The following is a 23,969-nucleotide window of genomic DNA, read 5'->3' as shown; positions in this document are numbered from 1 at the left end:
TCGCACATTCACACTGGTGGCTGTTGTTGAATGTACACTTAGGATGCAGTCCGTGCCAACAGCATACATGGTGCACTGTTCTGACACATTCACATGCTCACAATGTTACATGCCCGCTCCCCCTGGCCTGGCCGTGACCCTGCTAGCAGATGATGGAGCACACTGTATTCCCTGAGGTGGGTCTGAGCTTTTATTCAGTGCTGGCAGAGTCTGGCTGGAGGGAAGGCTCGTTTAACAGCCTATTCTCACTTCTTGATTTGAACAGAGACTAAGGTTGGTGGTCTGATGTAGTGGAAGGATCCCCTGTCTGTGGTTTGTGTGTTTTTCCAATATATTTTGAGGAATTTTTCCTTCCTTTTTTAAAAAAATAAAAACAAATAAATAATAATAATAATCTATGCTTAATACTACTCTGTTTTAATTCGACTTGGCACTCAGTTCCTTTGCTGTTTAATCGTACGTATGTGAATGTATCTCAGCTGTATTCTCATCTCTCTGCTGTATCAATAGTCTATATGAACATAATTGCCGTCTTGCACAGTTTCAAGATTTAAATGTTTGTTCATGTTACAAATAGGTTACAGCAATCTGCTGTGAAGGCAAAGTATGATATTTTGAACATAAGGCAGAAGAAATTGGATCATTTGTTGCTTTTTGTTGTTCACAGTGTGGGCAGAATTGCTTCTGGCAACCTGGTCTGTCCATATCAGCTTCCATTGGCCAATTTGTATTCAGTGTAGAGTCAGCAGATTCAAATGGCTTTGGTTCCTTGCCAGTAGTTTTCTTGCAGGTTAATATTTCAAGCCACTAAAATGTAACTTCAACAGCAGGAGTTTTTGGCTATGGGTTTTTTTTTTGTTGTTGTTGTTGTTTTTTTTTTTGTTTGTTTTTTTTTGTGCGTGTGTGTGGTTTTTTTGGGGAGGCGGTGGGTTCTTTTTTTTTGTGGATCTTTATTGTTTAGTATTAATGTCAATTGAAGCTGAGCTAGAAATACATCTCGATTCAGTTTCTCTAATTTGTTATAAATCTAGTAAGTACCACAGCACAGAAAGCTCTACCAAAGGATCATGGGGGGCCGGAGCTGATCCCAGCCGACACTGAAAGTGTCTGAGTTCAGCCCTAAACAGGCTGTCAGGTCTCAGACATTCACACCTAAAGGCAATATAGAGTTGCCAAGTAACCTAATGTGCATGTCTTTGTATTGCGGTAGGAAGTAACCGGAGATACCCCATATACCACAACAACCTTCCTTCTCTGTGCAGAAAGGCCTCAGACAGCCAGGAGGACCTTGTTGCTGTGAGCCATCAATGCTAACAACTGCGCTGCCCATTACTCGGTTTCAAGGGTTGTAAATGTCTTAGAAAGGTTACAGAAGTCAAGTAATCCCAGACAAGATTTATCTAAGTGTAGCGAATTTACAACACTCACATGGTTTCAAATGTTGCAAGTTAACTACATATTTAAAAAAGGACATTCCCTCTTCTGAACTTCTGTAACCTTTCTGAGGCACTGTGTCTTCCAGTTTCTATAGCAGCCACCTACAAATGCAGAAGAGATGTTTTGGTGCTCCGGCCCGATTTATTAATGAAGTTACGGTATGCAAGAAACGCTGCATATATTCCGACTCTGCCCCATCACCTTATTCCTACAGCATTGGAGAGAGCACACGTCAGCTCATCACCCCTGCATTCATAAATACACAGAGAGACGAAGGAATTGGCAAATGAGGCATCTCAATCTCACAGTGGGGGTTTGGTGTCTCTGATGGGATGAGAGGACAGCCCTTGTCTGTTAACTGCCACGGGTCTGGGGGGGGGGAAACTAATGGCAGTATGGCTGAAAAAGAGGGGAGATGAAGGGTTAGGCGAATGTGGGAAAGCGGTAAAAAGAAAAGGAGAAAGATGAAAGAGAAGGCGGGATTAAAGACGACTGCTTGTCTGTGTAGGCTTTGAATTTTACTAAAGCTTGAATAAGACCATTTGCATTAGAAACACTGCATCCTACATCTGATGTCATGAAATAACCTGAAAATCAGCTAGGCCATCCCTGCTGGCGGAAGGAGCTAAAATCCCAGCAGCCATGTTTCATCAAGCACCTAATGATTTTTGGCTAATTATTTATTGAAATGTCTCCCTTTCATTCATGACAAGGAAATATACTCAGAACAGCCGAGGCAAAAGCAGTATGAGCGCTCAGAGCTTGTACACTCAAACAAGCCCGAACAAGCTTTGAGGCCTTCTAGTGAAGTACTTGGCTTGGGCACTAGGAGGCAAAATGTTGAAGCATTATTCATACGAGAGGTGGGAGTGGAGAGGAGACGTGGAGGGACTGGAAAATTCAGATGAGTATTTTCATATTGTATTACCATCACAGTATACGGAAGGAATAAAAGCATTCACATGCAAATAGGAGTGCATTTCTCAAAATTTATGCATACACACACAAAAAAAAAAAGACAGCAGAGTGCATTTACTTCTCCTTTACTTCCCTGCGTTTAATGCAGATATGTCTGCATTTTCTGTATCAAACTTTTAGATGCTTGAATCTTAAACTTGCCATTTTTGACAAGTAAGCAACTAGAATAATTCCCAAAGAGAGATTTTTGATTAAATTAATGAAAATATAAAACACTTAAAACACTGGAGTGCCTTTTCTTTCTTCTTGTGAATGAATTTATGTGTCTGAAATGTAAATAATAAATATTTTTAATCTGTCCAATTCTAAAACATGATAAGTGTCCCAAACTTCAAACGCAGCCTCAGTCTTTGTAGAGTATATGGGAAGATGACAGTCATATAAACAAGTGCTTTGTCTAGGCGTGTACAACTTCAAAGTTGGAAAATGTGACCCGTTTCCTCTCTAAGCTGTAATTGCCACCTATCATTTCACGCATAAACAGTTCACATAATCATGTGCCTGGAAATGGTGCAAAACATTTGCTGTGCAATGTTTAAAGGTTGCACGAGACAAAAAAAATGTCCTTATGCAGGACACCATCCCCAGCTGGCCAGCTTCCCTCATCATCAGTCTGACAATGTGGTGCACGTGTGGATGGCACAAATGAAAGGTGCTGGCAGGGACTCACCATGACAGCCGTTATTGATTTTATTTTACTTTAGTGGGGATCGACGGGGTTAGTCTACTGGAAATGTGACAAAACTTCGGCAAATGTTGACCCAAACATGTTAACGATTCCCTGATTAGAGAGGTCGTTTTATTGATTTCCATTGTTCTATCACTGTCACATACACGTAGAGTAGCTCATCACTGGTGAAAATCTGGTTGACTTTCATGTCAGGAGAAGTCAAAGCTAATTTAGTTCTGCTTTCCTTCTCTGACAACACGCAATGACTTACTACAGCAGAAACTATGACTACGCAAACGTCAACAAGTCAGACAACAAGTCTGAGTCTGGTAGCTTTACAAGGAACATTAAGAGGCACTTGCTCAGCCTGCATTGCACTGCATAATTAGATTCCACTAAGGTCCACTTTTGCGCACCCACATCTGTTTGCAACTAGTTGACCCATTTTGCACATGACTGTGGAATGTCCAAGAAAATTGCATGAGATTGCAATTTGAGGTCCTACTTTTGACCTCCACTCCCCCCAAAACTTCTCAACTTCTCAGCTCAATTCTTGAATAAAGATAAATGTTGATGAACCAAAAGGTGAAGCTGTTTGTCTTCTTCACAGTTGTTTACAGGAGGTGCAATGACCTACTGGCAACTACGAGTGTTCAAAGCGAGGCAATATGGATGCACAGAGCCAACCACGGAAAATAAATACTATGCACATGCTAACAGCTGATCCTTCTGTGATCCAAATCTACAAGCGGGAATTGTCAGAGGAGCCTCATTTAACAGCAGCTGGCAGCATCAGGATGCAAAGATTATGACCACTAATGAATATTAGGCACGGGAGCCACTGGGTGTTGTGAAGCAGCTCACCCCCATCGATTTCCCCGTAGGGTGAAGACAACTTCATCCCTGTGGCAAGTCCCTGGCTTATCGTCCCTGACTGAAAGGCAGCCGACAGGCAGGACAATGTGTTTTCCTGGCCCCGTTTCAGGATGATTTGAGTGTGGCAGGTGTATGCTGGACACCTGACTGAGCTGAAATTCATGGGTGGAGCAAGGAGCAGGAGGACTGTTTGTGAACTGGACAAAGATGCCCAGCTGTGGGGGTGGGGGGAGGTGGGCACAGAGGGGGAATATTTAGGTCGGCACAATTAACACAAAGCTCAGTGTGTTTGATTATCACAGAGAGCAGGTGTCTGAAAGAAAGTGTGCGGACGTGGTGAGAACAATGGCAGATGGTGTTAGAGTTGTTATATGTCCATACACAGCACCACAGGAAGAAAGGGAGAAGAACAGAGGCTCTAAGCAGATGGATACAACTCTATTTGACCTCAAAGAGATTCTTTCCAACCTCAAAGAGCCGTAGCCACACAGCCCAAATAGCCATAGCTGATTTCATTGATTCACAATTCCTATTCACAAATTGCACCTTTGAGAAGGGAAATTACTTTGACACAGTGAAGCAAGGATTCGTGGAAAGTGTTGGAGTGGACGTGTCAATATAGCTATAAAACATTAATAATGTAGAGGAGGAATAAACAGGTTTACTGCAACTTTGGGCTGTTTGTTTTGTTTTTGGTTTTTTTTTTTTTTGATCCACCATCTGTTACTCAGATTGGAAACTTTATTTAAAAATAAATAAACAAATAAATAAATAAAGATGAATAAACAGGAAAATGGACAACTTTCTGCTAGTAAGTGCGTTTAGGTCAGTATTACGGGGACCAAGACAGACGTTCACATTCATAAAAGTAAGAAAGAAAAATATACTGTGTGATATTTATGGATTAAAAAGAGATTAATTTCTTCAAAGCCCCGCTTAGGGCAAACTCCATGTGCAAGGGCAGCTGTCTGAGTAATTCATCCCATTTATCTTCAACTCACACACATGAAGAAAAGAAGAAAAAAGACTCGGGGGCCAAGTAACGTGGCGAAACCCTCATCAATGGTGTCAAACACAAATACACAATGAGCTGCAGGTCATCATTATTTCTGACTTAACATCCTCCAGTCAGAGGGGATGACACAGCTGGGGGGCTACCAGTTGGACACTGCGACGTTAATCCATTAGCCACCTGCTTCAAGTGAGGGGAGTTGACGCTTGATTAAATTTCACCATCTTCCTCAGCAAAGGAAGAGCCTGAGTCAACACTGAAGGAGGGATTGTAATTTTAATATAAGACATAAAGAAATCAGATTTAGCCTTCATTTCCCATGCAGTTTTATTATTCCTTCATTTTCCACCTTGCTATTTTACTTATTCTCTCCAGTAAAATTGCAGTTTTTGCTTTTGTTGCTTTCTTGATTTGTGTATTTTGTTTTTTAAACTTATCCATAGTTTAAATTATTATTACTATGACCCTAGAAATGATTTCAAATGTAAAGATATATTACAATTTCTCCAATGGTCAGATGTAGAGGCAATGTAGAGGCAGTGAAGTTAATTTACCTCAAGATTTTCACATTTGCTTCTATTTTAAGGCAGTTAGTTTTGGGTGCCTGTGAAAAAATAGGCTCAGTGTTTGCCTTTGTTGTTTTCACCAATCAGTGCTCCACAATTAACATTCAGACCCCACTTTTGCCTTTAAAAGGAATCGCTTTGCAGGAGAGATGACGCTGCAGCTACCCAGATGTTCTCACATCATCAGCATCTGGACTCTTGTTTAGGTGGGGCTCCCCGCTGAGAGGCGCTGAGACGTTGGCATGACTAAAGAAACTGCATAAAAGTGCTATCACTGTCAGCCAACCTTAAGTCCCTGTAATATTTCCACTCTACATGTGGAATGGAGTGTAAACAAGCATCACTTGGCCCAGATATACTTCTGTTCCCTCTGAGTCATCTCTGGTGTAACACAATCCCAGTGGGGACTGCTCACTACACATTCACACCTCACACCGTCACAGATGTGCACAGCCTCTAATATCCATCTTACTGTTTACAAATAAAACAGAGAGCACAGGAGCCCCTACTTCACACAGCAGTGTCGAGTATTACAGGCCTTTGTTGAGAGTATTTTTGCATGTTATCGTCTTGCCTACATTTTCTGACAAGGCAAAAGCAGATATCAGAGACAGATTGTTGTAACATTTCAGCAATTTGTTTTTAACACAGACAAAACAATCATTATTTTATTACTTTGTTTTTCAGAACTCCCGCTCTTGTGACTGGAATGTGTAAGAGTTGTGGCCGCTGTGTCATGTTTGTGGATGATATTCAAATGTGAACGTGTTTATCTGCCTGAACAAAACTAATTTGATATGGTTCATTTCTGAGTTGACGCTGACATTGATTATCTAATCACTGCAGCATTATCTCACGTGAAAAAAGACGATTTTATCTAGTTAGGTAAGATGTCTGATTCACACACTGTTAGGAGGTTGTGGTGAGTGGCGTACCGTGATCCAAGATGATGAGCTGGGCGCTGGATTGGATGTTGCCAGCATCATTTTCCGCAAGGCACTGGTAAAAGCCCTCATCTGATTTGACTAGACCCAGAACCTGCAGGTTGTGCTCCTTCTACAGAACAGGAATGAGAAAAATAGAATAAGGAAAAGCTGAAGTTAATAATATTACAACCAGCATCATTTACTAATTTTAAAGTCTCCATTATGATAGTGTGATGAAGCAAAATCAGGCAAATATTGCAGCTCGTACAATGTCTTTAACCCTTCAATGCCAAAGAAAACTTACAATTATTTTGAAGTAGTCACTGGGTATGACTGCGTCTCCATTCTTGACCCATTTGACAGTGGGAGCTGGTGTTCCTGAGACCTCACATTCAAAAATGATATCCATGGACTCGTGGGCATAAATGTTGGCTGGGCGCTTGACAAACTGGGGAGGAACTGTGGATGAGAACAGATGACAGCAAGGAGTTAGGGAGTTCAAAGCAAAAAAACTAAACTAAATGACATTTAGTTTAGGTTATTGTCAGAGTTGGGGAAAAGTGATGTTACAGGTAAAGCAAAGGACCAAGGAGGAGGTGAGAGGAAAAAGAAAACAGTGTGGGAGTCATCTATTCCTCAAGACCTTCAGTAAATTGTTTGTCAGAACTAGCCAGGCACATCAAAAACCAGCTTTCTGGTCTCTACCAGGAAATAACCAAGACCAAATGATTAGCCATCTCCTCCTCAACTGCCAAATTACCAGTTAAAAGAGGATGGAAAGAAGAACAACAAACAGTATCGTCCAACAACCACCCTTCTCACAACTCTCACCTATTTGGATGGAAATTGGATTGAATATTTCAGAAGAAAAAAAGTCCGAAAACCTGTGGAAAGGGCGCAAAAGTAACAGCCATTGTATTTTTGTCAGTGCTGTGCAATAGCATGCTACACTAGCAAAGCCAAGTAGTTGCAGATCTCTCCTCATTCTGGTAATGAGGGCCAGAAAGGAGTTATTTGATCTGCTGGGGTGATACAGCACCTCATCAATCTGTCCAGGAACAAGGTCACCGAGAGCACGAGGCCCAGGCCTCATCCTCTCTCTATAATTGGACTGTAAATGTTGTGAGGTGAGGCAGGGACAGTGAGGGAGATTGTGTGTGCGTACAGTGTACAGTGTGTGGGTGTTTCTTTGCTGCCTCTGTGTTTTCTCTGATAAGCAGCGACCTCGCTGACCACAGTTTAAATGACTGTATTGTTAGCGTGTCGCTGGGTGTCAGGCCTCAGCATCACTCTCCTGAGCTCCATGATAGCTGATTATTAGCATCTATTTTGTGCCTATTCAAATGAGCTGATTGGATATTAGTAGCAGCGAGAGGATTCAGCACTAACAAGTCGTGAGGTCAAGTCCTCCTCACGTGTCTGATGTAGCTGTGGCTAATTTATTTTAACATGACATTTCTAGTTCACAGATTAATCTTCCTCCATTTGGGATATGTTGGCGAAATAAGCATGATAATTAACCCAACTACCAATTTCTGGACATTTCTGATTAAATCTTGTTAAAAGAAAAAAGATTTCTCAAACAATAATTACCTAATTAGACCAGGAATCAGTGCAGATACGGGGCACACTGGTCTCAGTATTTTCCTGACCTTGAAATGCACTTTGTCCATCTGTTTGTTCCTTTCATATCCAACACAGAGCATGTTCATTTAACGCAGGGAGACAGAGGGGAAATCAAAAGAAGTCACACACAAATAGATGAGGATACAACAGCAGTGTCACTGTGCTGTCTCTAAGCCACAAACATTTTTTTACTTTAACAGTAACAGTTTGAATTGCAAAATATAAATAGAAATGTAAGCCATGTTTAGTTGGTTTATAAAAGAAAAGAAAAGTTCACTTCTTCTATTTGATAATCATGTAAAGAATATGAAATTATTTTGCTATAATCTGATTTGACAGCATTTGATGAATGCTCCTGATGAATGCTATCATCAAACAAAACCTGAACACACAGCAGCAGCAGTTTTGATTGCCATCTGCTATCAATACTGCTTACTTACTTGAACCAATCCCAGCTGGCACTGGGGATGAACTGGGTACATCACAGAGTTGACATACAGAGACAAACGCATACACACTCACATTTATGCCTAAAAGAAATTTCGACTCACCAATTGATATATATGAGGCCTCAGATGACAAATTCATGTCATGCAGCAAATAAAATTCTCTTGGGTTCACCAATTATCAACAAATACCTGGATAGAGTTTCATGTTAGATTTGATGCAAAAAAAAAAAAAAAAAAAAAAAAAAAAAAAAAATATATATATATATATAGTAATAAAATCTACAGTGCTTGCCGACTGGATCACTGAATTATTGTCAAAAGAGCTCTAATCCCGCTCTGGGTTTTTGTGTGCGTGTGTTTATCCTGATGTTCGTGTCTAAGTGTATCGGTACATGCGTCTCTATGTTTGAGTACTTGTGTTCCCTGCAGTGGGATGTGTGTGCTGTGATTAATGTGGTGTCCCTTGGATATTTTCCTGTGGTAGCTGTGTAGCACAGGCAGGTAGGTTCTTAGGTTTACATTGGTGTGTCAGTGCCATGTGTGCGCATGTGTGCATGACTTGCTAAGCCATGTGTGATTACAAATAATTTTGAAACGTGTTCAGATACTTGTTTCCTTCCATTACTGCTACTGTTATATGCCGTACATGAATATATTAGCTTCCTTCCCTGCTGGCAATATGCGTTTCAGTGGATTTTCTTTGCATCACACATGTTGGTGTGTGTGTGTTTGTGTGTGAATGTGACAGTGCCCGCTTATGTATGCAAACATACGTTTCTATAAGTCCGTGCTATCTCAATCTGGGCACACACAGACTTTGCATTGCATTCTGCATCACATTGTAATATCTTTTGGCTGTTCTGATTTGTATCTTACGGTATCTGTATATTTGCCTGTACATGTTTGTGAGTGTGTGAGTGTGTGTGCGTGTGTGCGTGCGTGTGTGTAGAGCCCCTGAGCGATGTTTGCTTTTGACAGGTTTTGATGGTGACTGGTACCCCTGGGGCTCTCTTTATCTATCTCTCTCTCTCCCTCTCTTTTTCACTCTCTCACTCAGACTCCCATTTTCCTCTGACTTTTAATCTTCCTATAACTACCTGTCTATCTCCCCATCTCCAGCAACCCCCTCCTTTCTCAGGGTTTGGAAAAGGATGCAGAGAAGGTTTTTTTGAAACAGGGGGCTAAAGGTCAAAGTTTGAGTAGTGGAAAATGTTTATCAGAACTAAAGCAACCCTGCTTTGAAAGTGCTACTCGCAAGCATCAACAGTGTCTCGTGTGTGTTATCTATTCCAACATATGAACTTATTGCACACTGGGAGAAAAAGGAGACCGCTGTGGCTGAATTTCGCTGCATGAGAGGAAGAGTCTAGTAAGAACCCAAACTGTCACAATGAAAACATCCTTCTTCATCCTTCCAACTTCCGTTTGAAAAACAAATGCATCATTACCAGGATATCTCAGTTTTAAAGTGTTTTTGGCCTGCAGCAGTGCAAGAAAGCAACATTTTGATCAACAGATATTTACATTTTTGCTGACTTGAAGGGGCGGGGGGGCGATAAAAAAAAGGATTGACAAATAACTGGAAATTCTTTGCTGCAAAACGCTAAATGGAAATTCCACATACTCCCATCAAGAGGGTATGTTTGGGCTGCATTTGTCTGATTGGCAGGTGCCCAAGTCCATCACGCTCTGTAATGCTTTCGCTGCTTTAATACTTGGCTTCAGCTGTCACGCAAATTAGGATTTTCTGGATCCAGTAAGCAAAAAGGACCCAGCATTAAATATGTCCTTTCATAAACATATGGATGATGTCACAAGAAGCCTGGCGCATGTTTTCTTATAGGCTACAGTTCACAGGCACACAGAGGCTCACCTCCACCAGCTGGAGTGCCTCTAAATCGGCTGACTTGTTTTTGAACATGAATCCAGCTCTCTAATGAAATAGCAATCCAGACTAAAAGAAACAGAGGATGTGCAGATATACAGAGGACATAAAGGGAAAGCATCAGGCAAACACAAAGGAGGGAGAACACCTCAAAGAACCCCACTACCAGTTCTGTGGAGCTGGTTTTACTCTTTAGCCTGAGGGTAAGTAAAGGAGCCTTAATGCAGATTTACACTGACTCCAGTGAACTGTTTAAAAGAGGGCCACAAAAAGGTCATGTGTGCATCTCACTGTGGGCTTTTTAAAACAAAACCTCACAGGATTCCTAAAGAGATCTTGGGGAGATTATTTTACTTAGAGCTCCACTGCCAGGAAGGAGTGTACTGAATAGAGACATGGTGAAGGGGGAAAAGGCCATCCTCCATCTACTAGAAATGGAAAGCAGTGGTGAAATCAAAAATCAAAAACCTTCAGAAAGCACTCAGAATATCTTTGATGAAATGCAGTGGGCAAAACAAACAGCCTAGTACAGCAACAGTCAGCTATTCAGGTCTGACATAAGATTGTTGAAGCACAAGGATCAAAATATGAAAGACATGTTAGCATTTTGCAAGCTTGGACAGAGTCCACTAATCTTCACGAAGTTAAACAATAGCTCTTGGGCAGTCAGGGTTTACTCTGAGGGCAAGTGGAGCTCGGACTACACTAATTACCCATCCTGCGTTTGCAAAGATAACAGCTTTACTCTTAATCCTGGCCAAAACAAACAAAGACGCTCTGTGCCTGCTTCACAAGTTATCAAGCAGGGAATAACGTCCTGCTATAGACAGAGTTGCAGGGAGGGAGATCAATCCTTGCATGTTTTTGTGGACTCCCTCTGATGGTTCTAAAATTACTGGAATTAAGTGGAAACAGAAGCCTGAGATTGTCCGTGAAACTCTGAAACAAAGCGGGTTTGATGGTTTGGTTACTGCATTTGGAAGAATTCAAGGAGCTTCTCCTCTGCGGCTCCTTCTTTTAGAACAAGACCAACTCTGTAACATATGTTGCTACTTCTGACTGGAAGAGCTCAACTAAATTTGTCAATCACTTGTGATGTATATTGTATATACCACTTTAAAATGAATTATTGTCACGTTTCCTTTTTATTTTCTTCTCGTGGGTGAGCCCCTGGTTCAATTCCCATCTGAGGTCGATCCCTTTCATTTATGTAACTCCCCTTCTGTACCATTTCCTGTCTCTTTACATTGAACCATTATAAACTACGCAAGATTCCACCCCCCTTCAAAAGAGAACTTTATTACTTTTTTAAGAGTTAAAGATTTGAGCAGATAATATTGGTATTGGTGGGTTAACCTCAGACAGATTGGTTTATTTAGCAAATTCGATACAGTTAAGATTTGTAGACACCAGTTGTTGTAAATAAAAATAAGTGAACCCCTTTCTTGCTTAAAGGCTATGGATATTGATGGATGTATGAATGTGTGTTCCTCAAGATCTAAACCGGAAAGGTGTTAATACCAAATAGGTCAAGTCAAAAACCTGCAGGAATCTAAACTTCCTGTGGCGTAACACAACTACTAATGCAGTACTGGATGGCGCACCGTGTGTTTGCACATATCCTCCCCTCTGAGGATCAGAGAAGTGGGAATCTCAATTTTACAGCTGGATAGGCTGAGTGATGCCTCGGAGAAGCTCTTGCCACCCCCTGTTGAGGTGGGCCAAGCTGAACTGGCTCCCCCACAGCAGAAGAGGCAAGACAGGCCACACTCACAGTGTCTCTGGCTGAACAAAACCCAGACACACACAGCTGTCACATGTCCCTGGTGTCATGCAGACGCAGCTCTATCCGAAATAAATAGCACGCTGTTTATTTCCGACAGATGAATAGGGAAGGCGTAGACAGGAGTCAGACAGAGACAGGTCGGCCCACCACTTTCCCCTGTGGCTTAGATAAACCCCCTCTGGAAAAAAGGAAAAGGTGTGTGTGCCAGTTGGTGTCAAATCCTTATCGGAAAAATGCTGTTTTAAAATCTAAATGGAAAGTTCTTTGTTTTTTCAGCAGACTGTCACACTGGAGGCTGGGCAGGAAGATGGTACGCTGAAGTAAAAACAGACTAAAATATCCAGCAGATCTTTTAAAAAAAAAACAACAATTCTTCCATGTGTCACTTAGGGCAAACTATTCCTGTCGCTAGCTGGAAAAAATACTTTCAGCACAGTTTCGGGAAAGGAAATGAAAGGAAAAGGAGGAAAAAAAAAAAAAAAAAACCTTCAGCATTTTCCACTGATATGTTAATTGATATCGTACATGTTTTGACTTTCATAAGCTACACTTGTGTTTGTTTTGTTTTGTTTAGCCAGATGAATTGTTTGCTTACCAAAGGATGTAGATGTGTGATACAATTTTGTGTAAGTACGAATTTTGTATGTTTCTATTTCTGGCCATTTTTGATAACAAGGTAAAATCCTCCTGCTGTGTGTGATTTTAAATCTGGAGTCTTCCGTCCATAAGAAACAAAACTTGGGGGCCACTAACTTGGAGCCCTGTAAAACTGGTAACATATATGTTTGTGGAGAAACTATTTCTGTCCTGCAAACACACACACACACAAACACACACCCCTCAGGTCTGGGTGGGGCCCCAGGCCCAGCCATGCAAGACCATAATCAAAAGCTGCTGTCTCCTCCGTCTCCATTTTTCCTCTTGCCAGCTCTAATAGTGGGTGAGATGTCACAGCAAAGTCACACTGAGCAAACCACATGCGCGTGCACCCACCCACCCACACACACAAACACACAGATACAGTAATCATACAAAAGTGCATTTGCACACAACAGTGTTTCTGTGTCGGCAGCAGTGCTGGAGATGTGAGTGGCTGTGTGAGCTAAGCAACACTGTTGCAGCAAGCAATGCAAATGTTGAGAGCCTGACATTCCTCAAAAGTACATGGAAAAGGAGAATTTATCCATGATAAGCTCCACCACAACATCAGAGCATGGTTGTGTCTGCAGTAAGAAGGACTCTTAACCTTTTTACGGTACTGGCCTTTTTATTATAGATAAACACAGCACTTTTGGATATTTACTGTTTATTTTTGACAGCCTGGCAGCATCTTCTGAGGTTGTACATTATTAAACACCACAAAGAGATATTACTGTTTGTTCAGTTGCTTTGTCAGCTGATATATGGTTTGCAGACAAACTGAAGGGGAAGGCACTATTTGGAAGTTTAGCCATTGCTGTATAGCCAATATTAACATTAACAACTGTTAGTTATCCATTGCTGCATTTCCAACAAAAAGAAATGTAGTACACTGTCTGAGCGGGGCTGGCACTTCAGACTAAACTGGATGTTTCAGCGACAGTGTCAGAAAGTGGTGAGCCAGCTAACTTCAGAAGTGTCTGAAATAGAAACTAAAGAAGAGACAACTCTTAGCAAGTAAAGGAATGAAATTTATGCTTAAGTTATAACTTTTCTTTTTCTTAATTACTAACATTCACTACATAGCCAAGCAGGAGCAGAAAATAGCTCCTTGGACTGGTCAATGTGAGCTGCCAGAGCTCAGGGCAGTGCACATCTCTCCAATTGTAATTGGTATGAGGTTCTCATTAGTAGAGTTCACTGCGAAGGTACCTTGAGAGAGACTTCCCTGCAAACATTACTCAGACGGGAGTAGATAGTTGGGGGTTAGGATTGGTGCAGCCATGAGTATTCACTACAGCAATAAAGTGTAAATTAGCAAGACTCATGTCCTCCAGTGCAACATTGTGCCTCCTCCATGTATTTCAAACAATAGGTTCCAGTGGCACAGATGAATGATATGCATCAATCAGTATAAGATCGCAGATGAAAAATAAAGGTCCAATTACTAATAATATTTGAATCTGAAATTCATGCGCAAGTGAATACACACATTTGTTGATCGAACACATACAGGTGTATGGAGCGAGTGCATAATTGACCTGGTGTGGCCTCATTTTGGATGCATGACTGTTTGTTTGTGTGTTTATGCCCACACCTGTTGTGGCCCCCATGCATCTCTCCTTCTACAAATAAGCGCCAGCTGCATCACAAACCCTGAAGCTATCTTCAGGCGAAGCCTAAGAGTGTTTTAGCACATCAAATCCCCGGCTGGCTCTCAACCTTTTCCGACACAGAACTCACCCATTGTTTATGAAGAGCTACGGACCACAACCCCAAAATCTTTTGTTACTGTGGCAAAAGGCACCTTAAGGTGTTTTCAAAGGAGTCTGTCATATCCAATGTTTTGTATAGATTCAAAATGCATTGATTTGTATGAGTGTCTTTAACTACCTCTTGCAGGAATCAATTGACCTTTTGAGCGTCATTTCTGTTGTCAAGGGAACAAATCAATGTCACAATCTGATTTCTTCATGAATCCAGTGAATGAAATGCAATTAGGCCTGTGAGGGTACAGCATGGGAGCTCATTAAAACTATTTTGTGTGTTACAATGACTCGTGTGTTTCAACAATAGAAGGGGGAAGGCTGGCAGGGGTCAGTTTGCCAACATTAAGGGTTTCAAAGAGAATTCAGTGAATAGAGTCGAAGACTGAAATCAAGTGAAGTCAGGTGTCCTCCTGTGACCTGATCCGATTTTCCATTACTGTCTCCTTTAATCACAGCGAGTGACAGGGAATGATGAAAGGTCGGTAGAGGGGTGATGAAGACATGAAGGGGTTTGGGAAGAGAAGTGTGGAGTCATAGCACAATGTGGGTGTGTGTGAATGAGCCTCGGGGTGTTTCCCCCATTCTGAAGTTATTTCACACCAAATCCTGTTGACTTGATCCACCTGGGAAAAGCGTACAAATACACAGGGGACATCTGTTCTGCTCTTGTGAACTTCATCTCAACAACCCTGAGTGTTGAAACCATTTACCTCATTTTAAATATATATATAAAATGACTGGAAAATCGCCGGAAACATTTATTTGTTATTGTGAAAGAGAAAGATGCCATTTTTGATACATTGGTTGGGCTAAACATTTCCTATGCCTTTCAACCAGTAGCTGGAAAGTGACTTGACTTGAATTTACAGTTTCACAGTGATAATGAATAATGGGTAATGAAAAATAAACAATATAAAGCATTTAATTACCTTTAAAGTCCTTAATATCATGATCCTTTGAACCTGAAGACTTTTAGTAGTGGTCATGTTGTGCATGCTTGAAATAGTTCTTCTTTCGATTTCACACTGCACCATAAGTACTGAGCTCATTTATGTTTTTATTACAGATCAGTGATTGAAACAAATTATCGTACTGTAAAAGTTGGACTTCACTGAAAGTGAAGTTTAGTCGGCATTCATTAAGGATTTACCAGCTTTTTCATATGAAACTGTAATAATAAATTCTCAACTTCCAAAATGTATAAAATTCAAATCTGCTCATCAACGCTGAATTCTAAAGTGATAAATACCATCAGCAGCCTAGTTTCTACACAGAGATGTCCTACTAATACATGAAAAACAAGTCCATACAACATGCCATCCCTTGTTGTTTTCAATTCTAGCCACTCAAATGACAGAAAATGGGACTATAGACATAGATGGAAGAGCACAGTGATTGAGTCAAAGATTCACTTAATATTTAAAAACAAGTGCGATTATTTTGATTATTATATGAACTTGGACACCTGCGTGCTGTTTCCCTCACATGTACATCTCCTCAGTAAGTTGTCTGGGAACTACTGGCAGCTTCTCTGTCAGCATCCGATTCTAGTTCTTGTCTATCTTTTTTCCTGCCAGCAATATGTAAAGCTCAAATCTTTGTGTTCATCCTGTGCGGGGTTGAGTTACATGGAATAGCAAATATTAACACATGCTGCATGAGCTGCGCACAGAGCTGAGTACACTGCTCACCAAGAACACATCTTTTGATGTTCCTTTCTGGTGGTGTGTGCGGCAAGTCCCAATAAAACTGCATGTTATCACTGCAACAGTGAGTTTCTGTACATACTCAGCATGTACAAAAACACCATGTTCAATTATTTCAACCAAACTCAGCTCCTTTACTTCAGGCGTGGAATATAGCTCCTCAGGGCATCTAAAAAACCTGAATCATAAACATAATCAGGTAAGTTTAGACTGTTATAAGTGAGCGTTCCAACCCAGATTGACTCGGCACTCCTGCACTCTCGGATATTAACAGCTGGTCCTCACTGGTTTCTTACATTTCTGAGTTTTTATTTTTGCCTGCACAGTCACTTGATTTGGAATTTTTTTTGTCCAAAAACATAGAGCCTCTAATGTGTACTGGCTGATGTGTAGCTGTGATAGACACTCATTCACACAGATACAGCCTATAACATACGGCACACATTGCCAAACAAAGCCCAGTTTGTACCTCTGCTCACTGAACAATAAGGCAGAGGATGCGTGTTGATGAGGGTACCTTGTACTGTGAGTTGTGCCTGAGCTTCAATGGTGGTGTTGGAATTGTCTGCCATGCAGGTGTAGATGCCGGCATCTTCCTCTGTGAGATTGGAGATCTGCAGACTTCCTCCTCCCACCACCTCCACACGACCCTCACTGCATTCACAAAGAGACAAAAGTAGAAGGGCAGTTGGTTAGATCTGACTACAACCATGCATTTTCTTCTTGTTGCTTTTATATAAACAATACTAATGACCTTTAATTGCTGCTTTGCTACATGTTAAACTGTCGACATCGCACGTGGTAGCCTCTCAGGCCGTTGCTCCTTTAATAACATCTGGGTGGAGCTGAACTGAACCCTCAATGTCTTTAATACTTAAAGTCATTACATTCCATTTCCATCAAGCATATTCTCATCCCGCTTCTTCAGAATAAAGTTGTAACCTCTGGGTCGCCCTGTTCCCCTACTAACCTGAGGTTGACCCTCCAGCTTCTTTTATTCCATCACCTCTTACCGACTGTCTAAATAAATAAAATATACTAAAAGCCATGTCAGCTGCCTTAAAAGAGCACAATCTGCAGTCATGGCTCAGACATTTGGAGAGCTGTTGATATTACCAATATCGAAGAGGAATTCTTTTTGTAGCGGGGTTTGGTGCTTTTAGAAGAAGAGAAATAATCATAATGTAAATTACATGTATGTATAAGAACAGATGTCACAATGTTTTATTCAGTATGCATCAGCTTTGAGTACACATTAGAGTGCTGGTCTCATTGAAGGAGCAGCTGGGCTGTGTAGCGTGTACCATGTCATTACCACAGTTGTTACGATGACTTAACAAATGCTTTCATTTTCTTTCATCAGCTCTTAATTAACTGCAGTGACATGCATCTAAAGAATAACGACATCAAGGAGAAATGATTATGACGTTGAGGACCTGTGTTTCTCCTCATCTGCTGTTGTCAGGAAGGACGTCCCAAGCTGCATTTCCTTTATCTTCCCAGTATTCACTGTGTTTTCCTTTGCTCATACAAGCTGCAGGTACTATTCACTCAGGTGCTCAAGCATGTGTATTGATACATAGTAATTGACACTCTGCAGCGTAGAGTGGCAGAGGATTGGACTAACTCTCAGAAAAGCATGACCTGGGTGTAACACTTAAAAAACATATACATTTTTCAAACAAGTCTCTGAGACTGAGCAATCATATATATTATTTTACAGCATTCACACCTCATCTCAATCACCAAATAGCTATTTGCATAGCTTCTATCTGAACCAATGACCCTCCACCATTTCAACAGCCCAAAGTTTGATTTACCCCACCAGACCCGGGGAGGAGGGGGTGGCGCAGTCTGTGGCCAAGCTCTGGCTTGATTCAACAACCATTGTCTGACCGGTGAAGCATGGGAGTACGCAGGAGGCGGAAAGGAAAGAGAACAGAAATCAATAGCTTTAAGAGAAAATTCTGCATTCACCAAGAAAAGCAGAGACGCGGGGAGAAAAGTAGAAGCAGCGGGTCGGCAGAACAAGACAAAAATCCAAAGAGCACGCGGCAATGCGAGATGCACCTGAGAAGAGCGAGATCAGTGCATAATGGTTTTTGCACAGAGTGAGGATACATACTGAGGTGTAGAGAGAACTGAGGGAAACATCCCTGTGCTGCAGCCTGATTCAGTTTTAAACAAACTGCTGACTAGCAAGCACTTACACATGAACTACTTTTTCTCTCTCCCTGACTAGCTGCAGATTTTTTTTGGCAGTAGTGGGCCTTTTGAGACCATCTGCTTGTCTGTCTGCTCTGGAGTGGAGCATTCAAGTGGCACTCGACCTGCTGTCATCAAAATGACATCACTGTTTCACTTGTGCTGTAAGGATGAAATAGACTATTAAACTGAGCACTGGCCATAATCGTTTTAACAGTTTCAACAATTTCAGTCTTAGGTCACCTGTGCTACAGCAGATCAATTATTTAGTGCCTGACAAAGGAATATAGGAAAATTGACAACCTCACGATTTCAATGTAGTTACAGTTTACTCTCTGTTACACCGACAAAAATGGCCTGCAGCACTCAGGTTGCAATTGTCTCTATTAAAAATCTCACAAAAGAACCTGAGTTTGAGCGAATGACGTCCACATCCTACTGACGTGGCAGGCTAATGCATAGCTGTCATTGGAAACATGTGATCCTTCTTTCTAACTTCAATTATGAGCTTCTTACATTGTAATGATAATGATTATCTAGATCAAGTGCATTTGTTCGAGATGGCACAAAGTCTCCACCAATTTCCACTGCTCTTGGAACACTATATGCATTCTGCACTACTCACAGCAAACCTGTAATTACAACAAACCAGGGCTCAAACATTTTTCACAAATCCGAACAGCGTGACACTACTCTTTATACAAGTGACCTTGAGGCGGGGCTTTGAAGTCAGGTAAAGAGAGCCATGCTGACCCACTCAGAATGACAGAATACATGATTTGACCCCAAGTCCAAGTCAGACAAAAAGGGATATTAAAGAGCATACACTTTTTCTGATGGCAAGACGTTTATCATGAAAAAAAGGCACCCTGCATAAATTTCACGAGTTTTAAATGTGGAAAAAAAAAAAAAAAAAAAAAAAAATCGAACATGAAGAAGGCTGCTGTCTTGTCTTTGGATTCCAGCAATGCAGATCGCAGCACAGAAAATACCAAATTGTTTTGCTCCACATTGATTGCTTCTTGTGCACATTGGAGTGTTTGGCTGACTCTGCTGTTGAGCTTCTTCCCGCAGTTACTCTTACCGAGACGACTACTCGACTAATGAGCATAAAGCGCTCTGGCAAACAAGGACTGTGTTACTGTTTATAGACCATGAGAGTGGGGAGACAGTAAATTGGTTGGAAGTCAGTTTGTGAGGGAGACTTCTTGAGGTCATTTAAATAAAGAGGGGGGTGCCTGATAGAAGTGCCTGATAGTGCCTGAAGAATATGACTTCCTGTATATTAGCTGCAGACCCTTGGAGGGAGATGTGACTAATTAAAATTGCATTATGTGTATTCACAAACAAGGAGCTGGTAAACTGTTAGCTCCATATTTTATCTTGTAGCAAAACAGCAGCTGCACACATGCATACACACAGAACCCAAGCAATGAGAAGATTACAGGCCACAGGTCAACGTGTCACAGGGACCAAGCGAATGAGCGCTAATAAACCTTTGTGGCTCAGTGTCACAGTGTTTTTACTAATTCTGCTTCAAAAGGCTTTGCATATTGTCTGTTATGGCTAATATGAGATAGAATTTTCTGTTAAACTTTCCAGCCTAAATTTCATTATTATTATTATTATTATTAACACATTAAAATGCCATTTATTAGTTTCAAAATGTTTTGAGATCAACAACTTGCCCCTGCCCATGCTCCTCCCTTGTGCTTAAACCTGTCCAGAAAAGGTGCTGCCTGTCCTGCCAACATGCAGAGGTCTTGAACACAATTTGTACCCTATTCTGACTAAGGCTTGAAAGTAAGGCCAACCACTGGGCAGATAAGGTATTTGGGTGGAGGGGGGAGCACATTTGGGATGTGCAAGCAGTGACTCAGCCTTCCGTAACACATACTGATGGCAGGGTCAGCGACACATATCTGATATCTGCGCAGCTGAGGAACTGTGGGCAGTGTGGTGTGCTGCCACAGGGCACATCAGCAGCGCTGTGACAGTGGATGGGCGTGGGTCAAGCCTGCTGCAGCACAAAGTGGAGACAGGTGGAAACACAACTGTCACAAAAACAAAAAAAGGGGGCATTCATTATTAATGGAGAGAGTGGCAATCTGTAAACTTTTCCTGGCCTCTCTTTCTTCCTATTTTTCTTTGTTCACGGCACATTTGTTTTCTGCCCACCTTTTTTTTTTGCTGTTTTGCAAACCTGTGCAGCATTTTAAGACATCTTTCCTCCACCATCATGCATGAATGCTAACTACTGCGCTGTTCGAGATGTTGTAGTTTTAAGTGTATAGACATTGAAATCTCCATCTTTTTGATCAGAACTTATTCATTACACTTTCATTATTTTGAATCTCGTTCAAGGTGTGCAGAACGGAGTGGGATTTCGTGTTAGAGCCACAGAGGCCAGACAGTGGATTGGAATAATTTGTCCTGTATCCAAACATTTTTTTTTTCTTTACCTGTATCTGTTCAGATATGAGTTGGGTACCCAGGGAAAATGTGAAAAACCATGGAGCAAGTGGAATGAAAAAAATAAGCAAATAACAAAACTTCGAAAACTTTAAAAACTGCCGTTTTCTCTTGGCTCATAACAGAGAGCTGCAATGTCCTGGTACAAAAACAACTCTTGCATACCTCTAATTATCGACCCTCAGAATGGACCAATCATTTGGTTAATACCAGGGCTGTGAACCGGTTCATGGAAGGAAAACGAAAACCAGAAACATTTGGTATTTTGGCAGGAACAGAAACAAAACCAAAAACTTTATATTTTTTAATGTTCTGGAACAGAATCATATCTACATATCTACAGTATGTAGACTAATTGTCAATTTAAAAGTCCTAAAGCTACCTACCTGTTTATATTTACAAGGAACGTTATTAAACGGTTCAGGAACATCAATCCTTGGGTGGAACGCAAAACAGGAAATAATACTGTTTCCGTTTGGAACAAACCAGTTGGCAAATAATTCTGGTTCACAGCCCTGGTTAACGCATATTACAATGAATCCAGCAGCACATAACAGTATGGCCCAAGCTGTGTCTCATTTGCAGAACTACAGGACAGTAATGGTAAAATCTTTAAATAGGAAATAACATATTGTGAAGAGCCATAGTACATTTTCAGGTGAGCTCTTATGAGACAATGTCCAGATCCAGGCTGCCAGCCTTAAATCTAATATGTGCACATGTGGATTTTCATGCTGCTGTGAATAACTGTAGATTAAGCCAATGCCCAGCAGCTAATGTACTCATCTTTTCCTCAATTCCTACCTAAAAATAAAAATAAAGAGCAAAGCACAAATAGAAAGTATGACAAAAAAATATATTTTGAGGAAATGCAAGACTGAGGGATATCCATAAAAGAAGCCTTCTCATGCTCCACTGTCAGAAAACCATGTTGCTTATCTTGTTTTCTCAGAAACATGTGCCAGCAAAACTACCCCATTACCTTTACGCACTGATGCCACCATCTATCTTTTTACCAGTGCTGAAAATTTTGAGTTTCTAAGCAGAACTCTACCATTATGGCTCTCCATCACATCGGAAAGAATTTGATGTGATGTACTGTACGTCCTGTACATGCCAACCTCTCTAATATGGGGGGATAGTTGCAGTTTCCATTCATATTCACATGGATTTTAAATTCGTTGTAGCCACAGTGGTGACAGTGATGTTGTCCTGGACTGTATTATATTTTAAATGATTTTAACCAACAACACCTGGGGGGTAAAATATTATAAATGCACATTAATGTAATGAAGCCCAGTACCACAACAACACACAGTTGAATTAACAACCATCATCATAGCATTACAAGTGCCATGCAGGAAGGCAGAGCTGTAGCACTAGACTCTAGGCATTAGTTTGTACAGGTGCCAGGGAGTTTCCTTTCACACTGTGACATTAAACGACGAGAAGCTGGGATTCTCCATTGTTCCTCCTTAAAGCTAATTTTGACAGAAGCCATTGTGCTCTGTTTTCTGTTGTCTGAGTCAATGCGTTCCAATGACACCTGAAACATCACAGAGAGCTCAGTTCCAGGATGAGTCCAAGTTCAGCACAAGGCAGACCATTTACCACTTACGTCATTAATAGTTACTCATGAGTGAGAGAAAAATCATAGGCCGTTAACACTGTTTGTTTTATCTCTGACTGACTTTTCTGAGAGGTTGAAAGGTTGAGTTGAACCAACTATACTTTTATTGTAACTGTTACTCACGAGGCAGTTGGTGCAAAAAGCAGAGTGATTTACGGTGTGTTGAAATTGGTGTGAAAACTGAAACTGCGAAATTAAAAAGTTCAATGACATCAGTTCATGGATTTTGAGCTGTGGGTGTAAACAATGTAATTGCACTTGAAAGGATGTAGAAATTGCGGTAGGTGAAAGTTCTGTGCTTCAATTTAAAACTTCATTCAGAAAAATTATTGAAGGATTGTTTACCTCAATGAAAAAAATCAAAGGGCAATGGAAATATGCTCAGACGTGCTGTTTTATAGATCAAAGTGCATGCAGCATTGTCAGAGCTACATCGAAACCACCGCACCATTACAAAGGAGCTGGCTTTTTGAGTTCCAACTGCAAAATCCAACCATTAGCAACCAATCGCTGTGATTTATGGCATGAAAGAAACCTTATCATAACATCTAACCCCATTTTTGATTCAATTTATGACTGGCATTGCTTGCTGTCACAAGTTGTTAATAGATGTGTCTGTGGGACCTGTACGACCAATATTAAAACACACTTTATGTTCCCAGCAGGAACCAAAGGTATTGTCACATCAATCACGACTGAAAACAGAAGGATTACAACCACATACAAAAAATAAATCACCATTTTCATACCAGTATGCTCCTTTTATTAATGCATCTATTTAAATCATATCACAAAGACTGATCATTAAAGAGCATTGCTCTAAAGGAAGATCAGCAGGGGAGAAAAGAAAGGAAAGGTTTTTATTCAGAAGGAGGTCTCTTAACAGAAAATTAGCATTTTCATGTTTTGGGGGGATTTCGTCATATAATGTTATGGACAACTGTGTAAAAGCCATTTTTCATTTCTATCATGTTATCTTGGGCTCCCATGGTGGCCCCCTGAGACAAGGAATTTCAATAAAGTCTGCTGCTGCATGTTTGTGCGTGTCAATGTGTGTGTTCATTTTATTCTCTTTTGGGCATAAAGTGAATAAAGTGATCTGTGTGTGCGTGTGTGTGTGTCTGAGAGGCTTACACTGCAGTACAATAATAGTCCAATTCCAAACAAATTTCCCCCACCATGCATCTCACTTCATACAGGAGTAAACGTAATATACACAATCATATTTAAATGAAGGCGAGAAGAGAGGGAGGAGAGGCGACGGATGGCTCGAACGCTTTGGAAGAGAGTCGCTTTACATACTCTGTCAATTCCCTGTTTCTCGCCGACATGCATAA

General features: G+C 41.0%; 1 protein-coding gene across 4 annotated transcripts in view; it reads right to left on the bottom strand.

The window, feature by feature from the left end:
* The window catches only part of neo1a (neogenin 1a), a 146,812-nt gene that overhangs the window by 40,160 nt on the left and 82,683 nt on the right, over positions 1 to 23,969 (bottom strand). For all 4 annotated transcript variants that reach the window (XM_029497560.1, XM_029497561.1, XM_029497563.1 and 1 more), the window contains exons 5-7: positions 16,843 to 16,979; positions 6,770 to 6,924; positions 6,475 to 6,595 (exon numbers count right to left, since the gene is read on the bottom strand). In XM_029497560.1, the coding sequence (XP_029353420.1) occupies positions 6,475 to 6,595; positions 6,770 to 6,924; positions 16,843 to 16,979 (413 nt within the window). The remainder of the gene's footprint in view (positions 1 to 6,474; positions 6,596 to 6,769; positions 6,925 to 16,842; positions 16,980 to 23,969) is intronic.

This window comes from Echeneis naucrates, chromosome 3, assembly GCF_900963305.1.
Source record: "Echeneis naucrates chromosome 3, fEcheNa1.1, whole genome shotgun sequence".
NCBI lineage: Eukaryota > Metazoa > Chordata > Actinopteri > Carangiformes > Echeneidae > Echeneis > Echeneis naucrates.
Note: the sequence above shows the minus strand (reverse complement) of the source record. Positions and strands in the feature narration are given on the sequence as shown.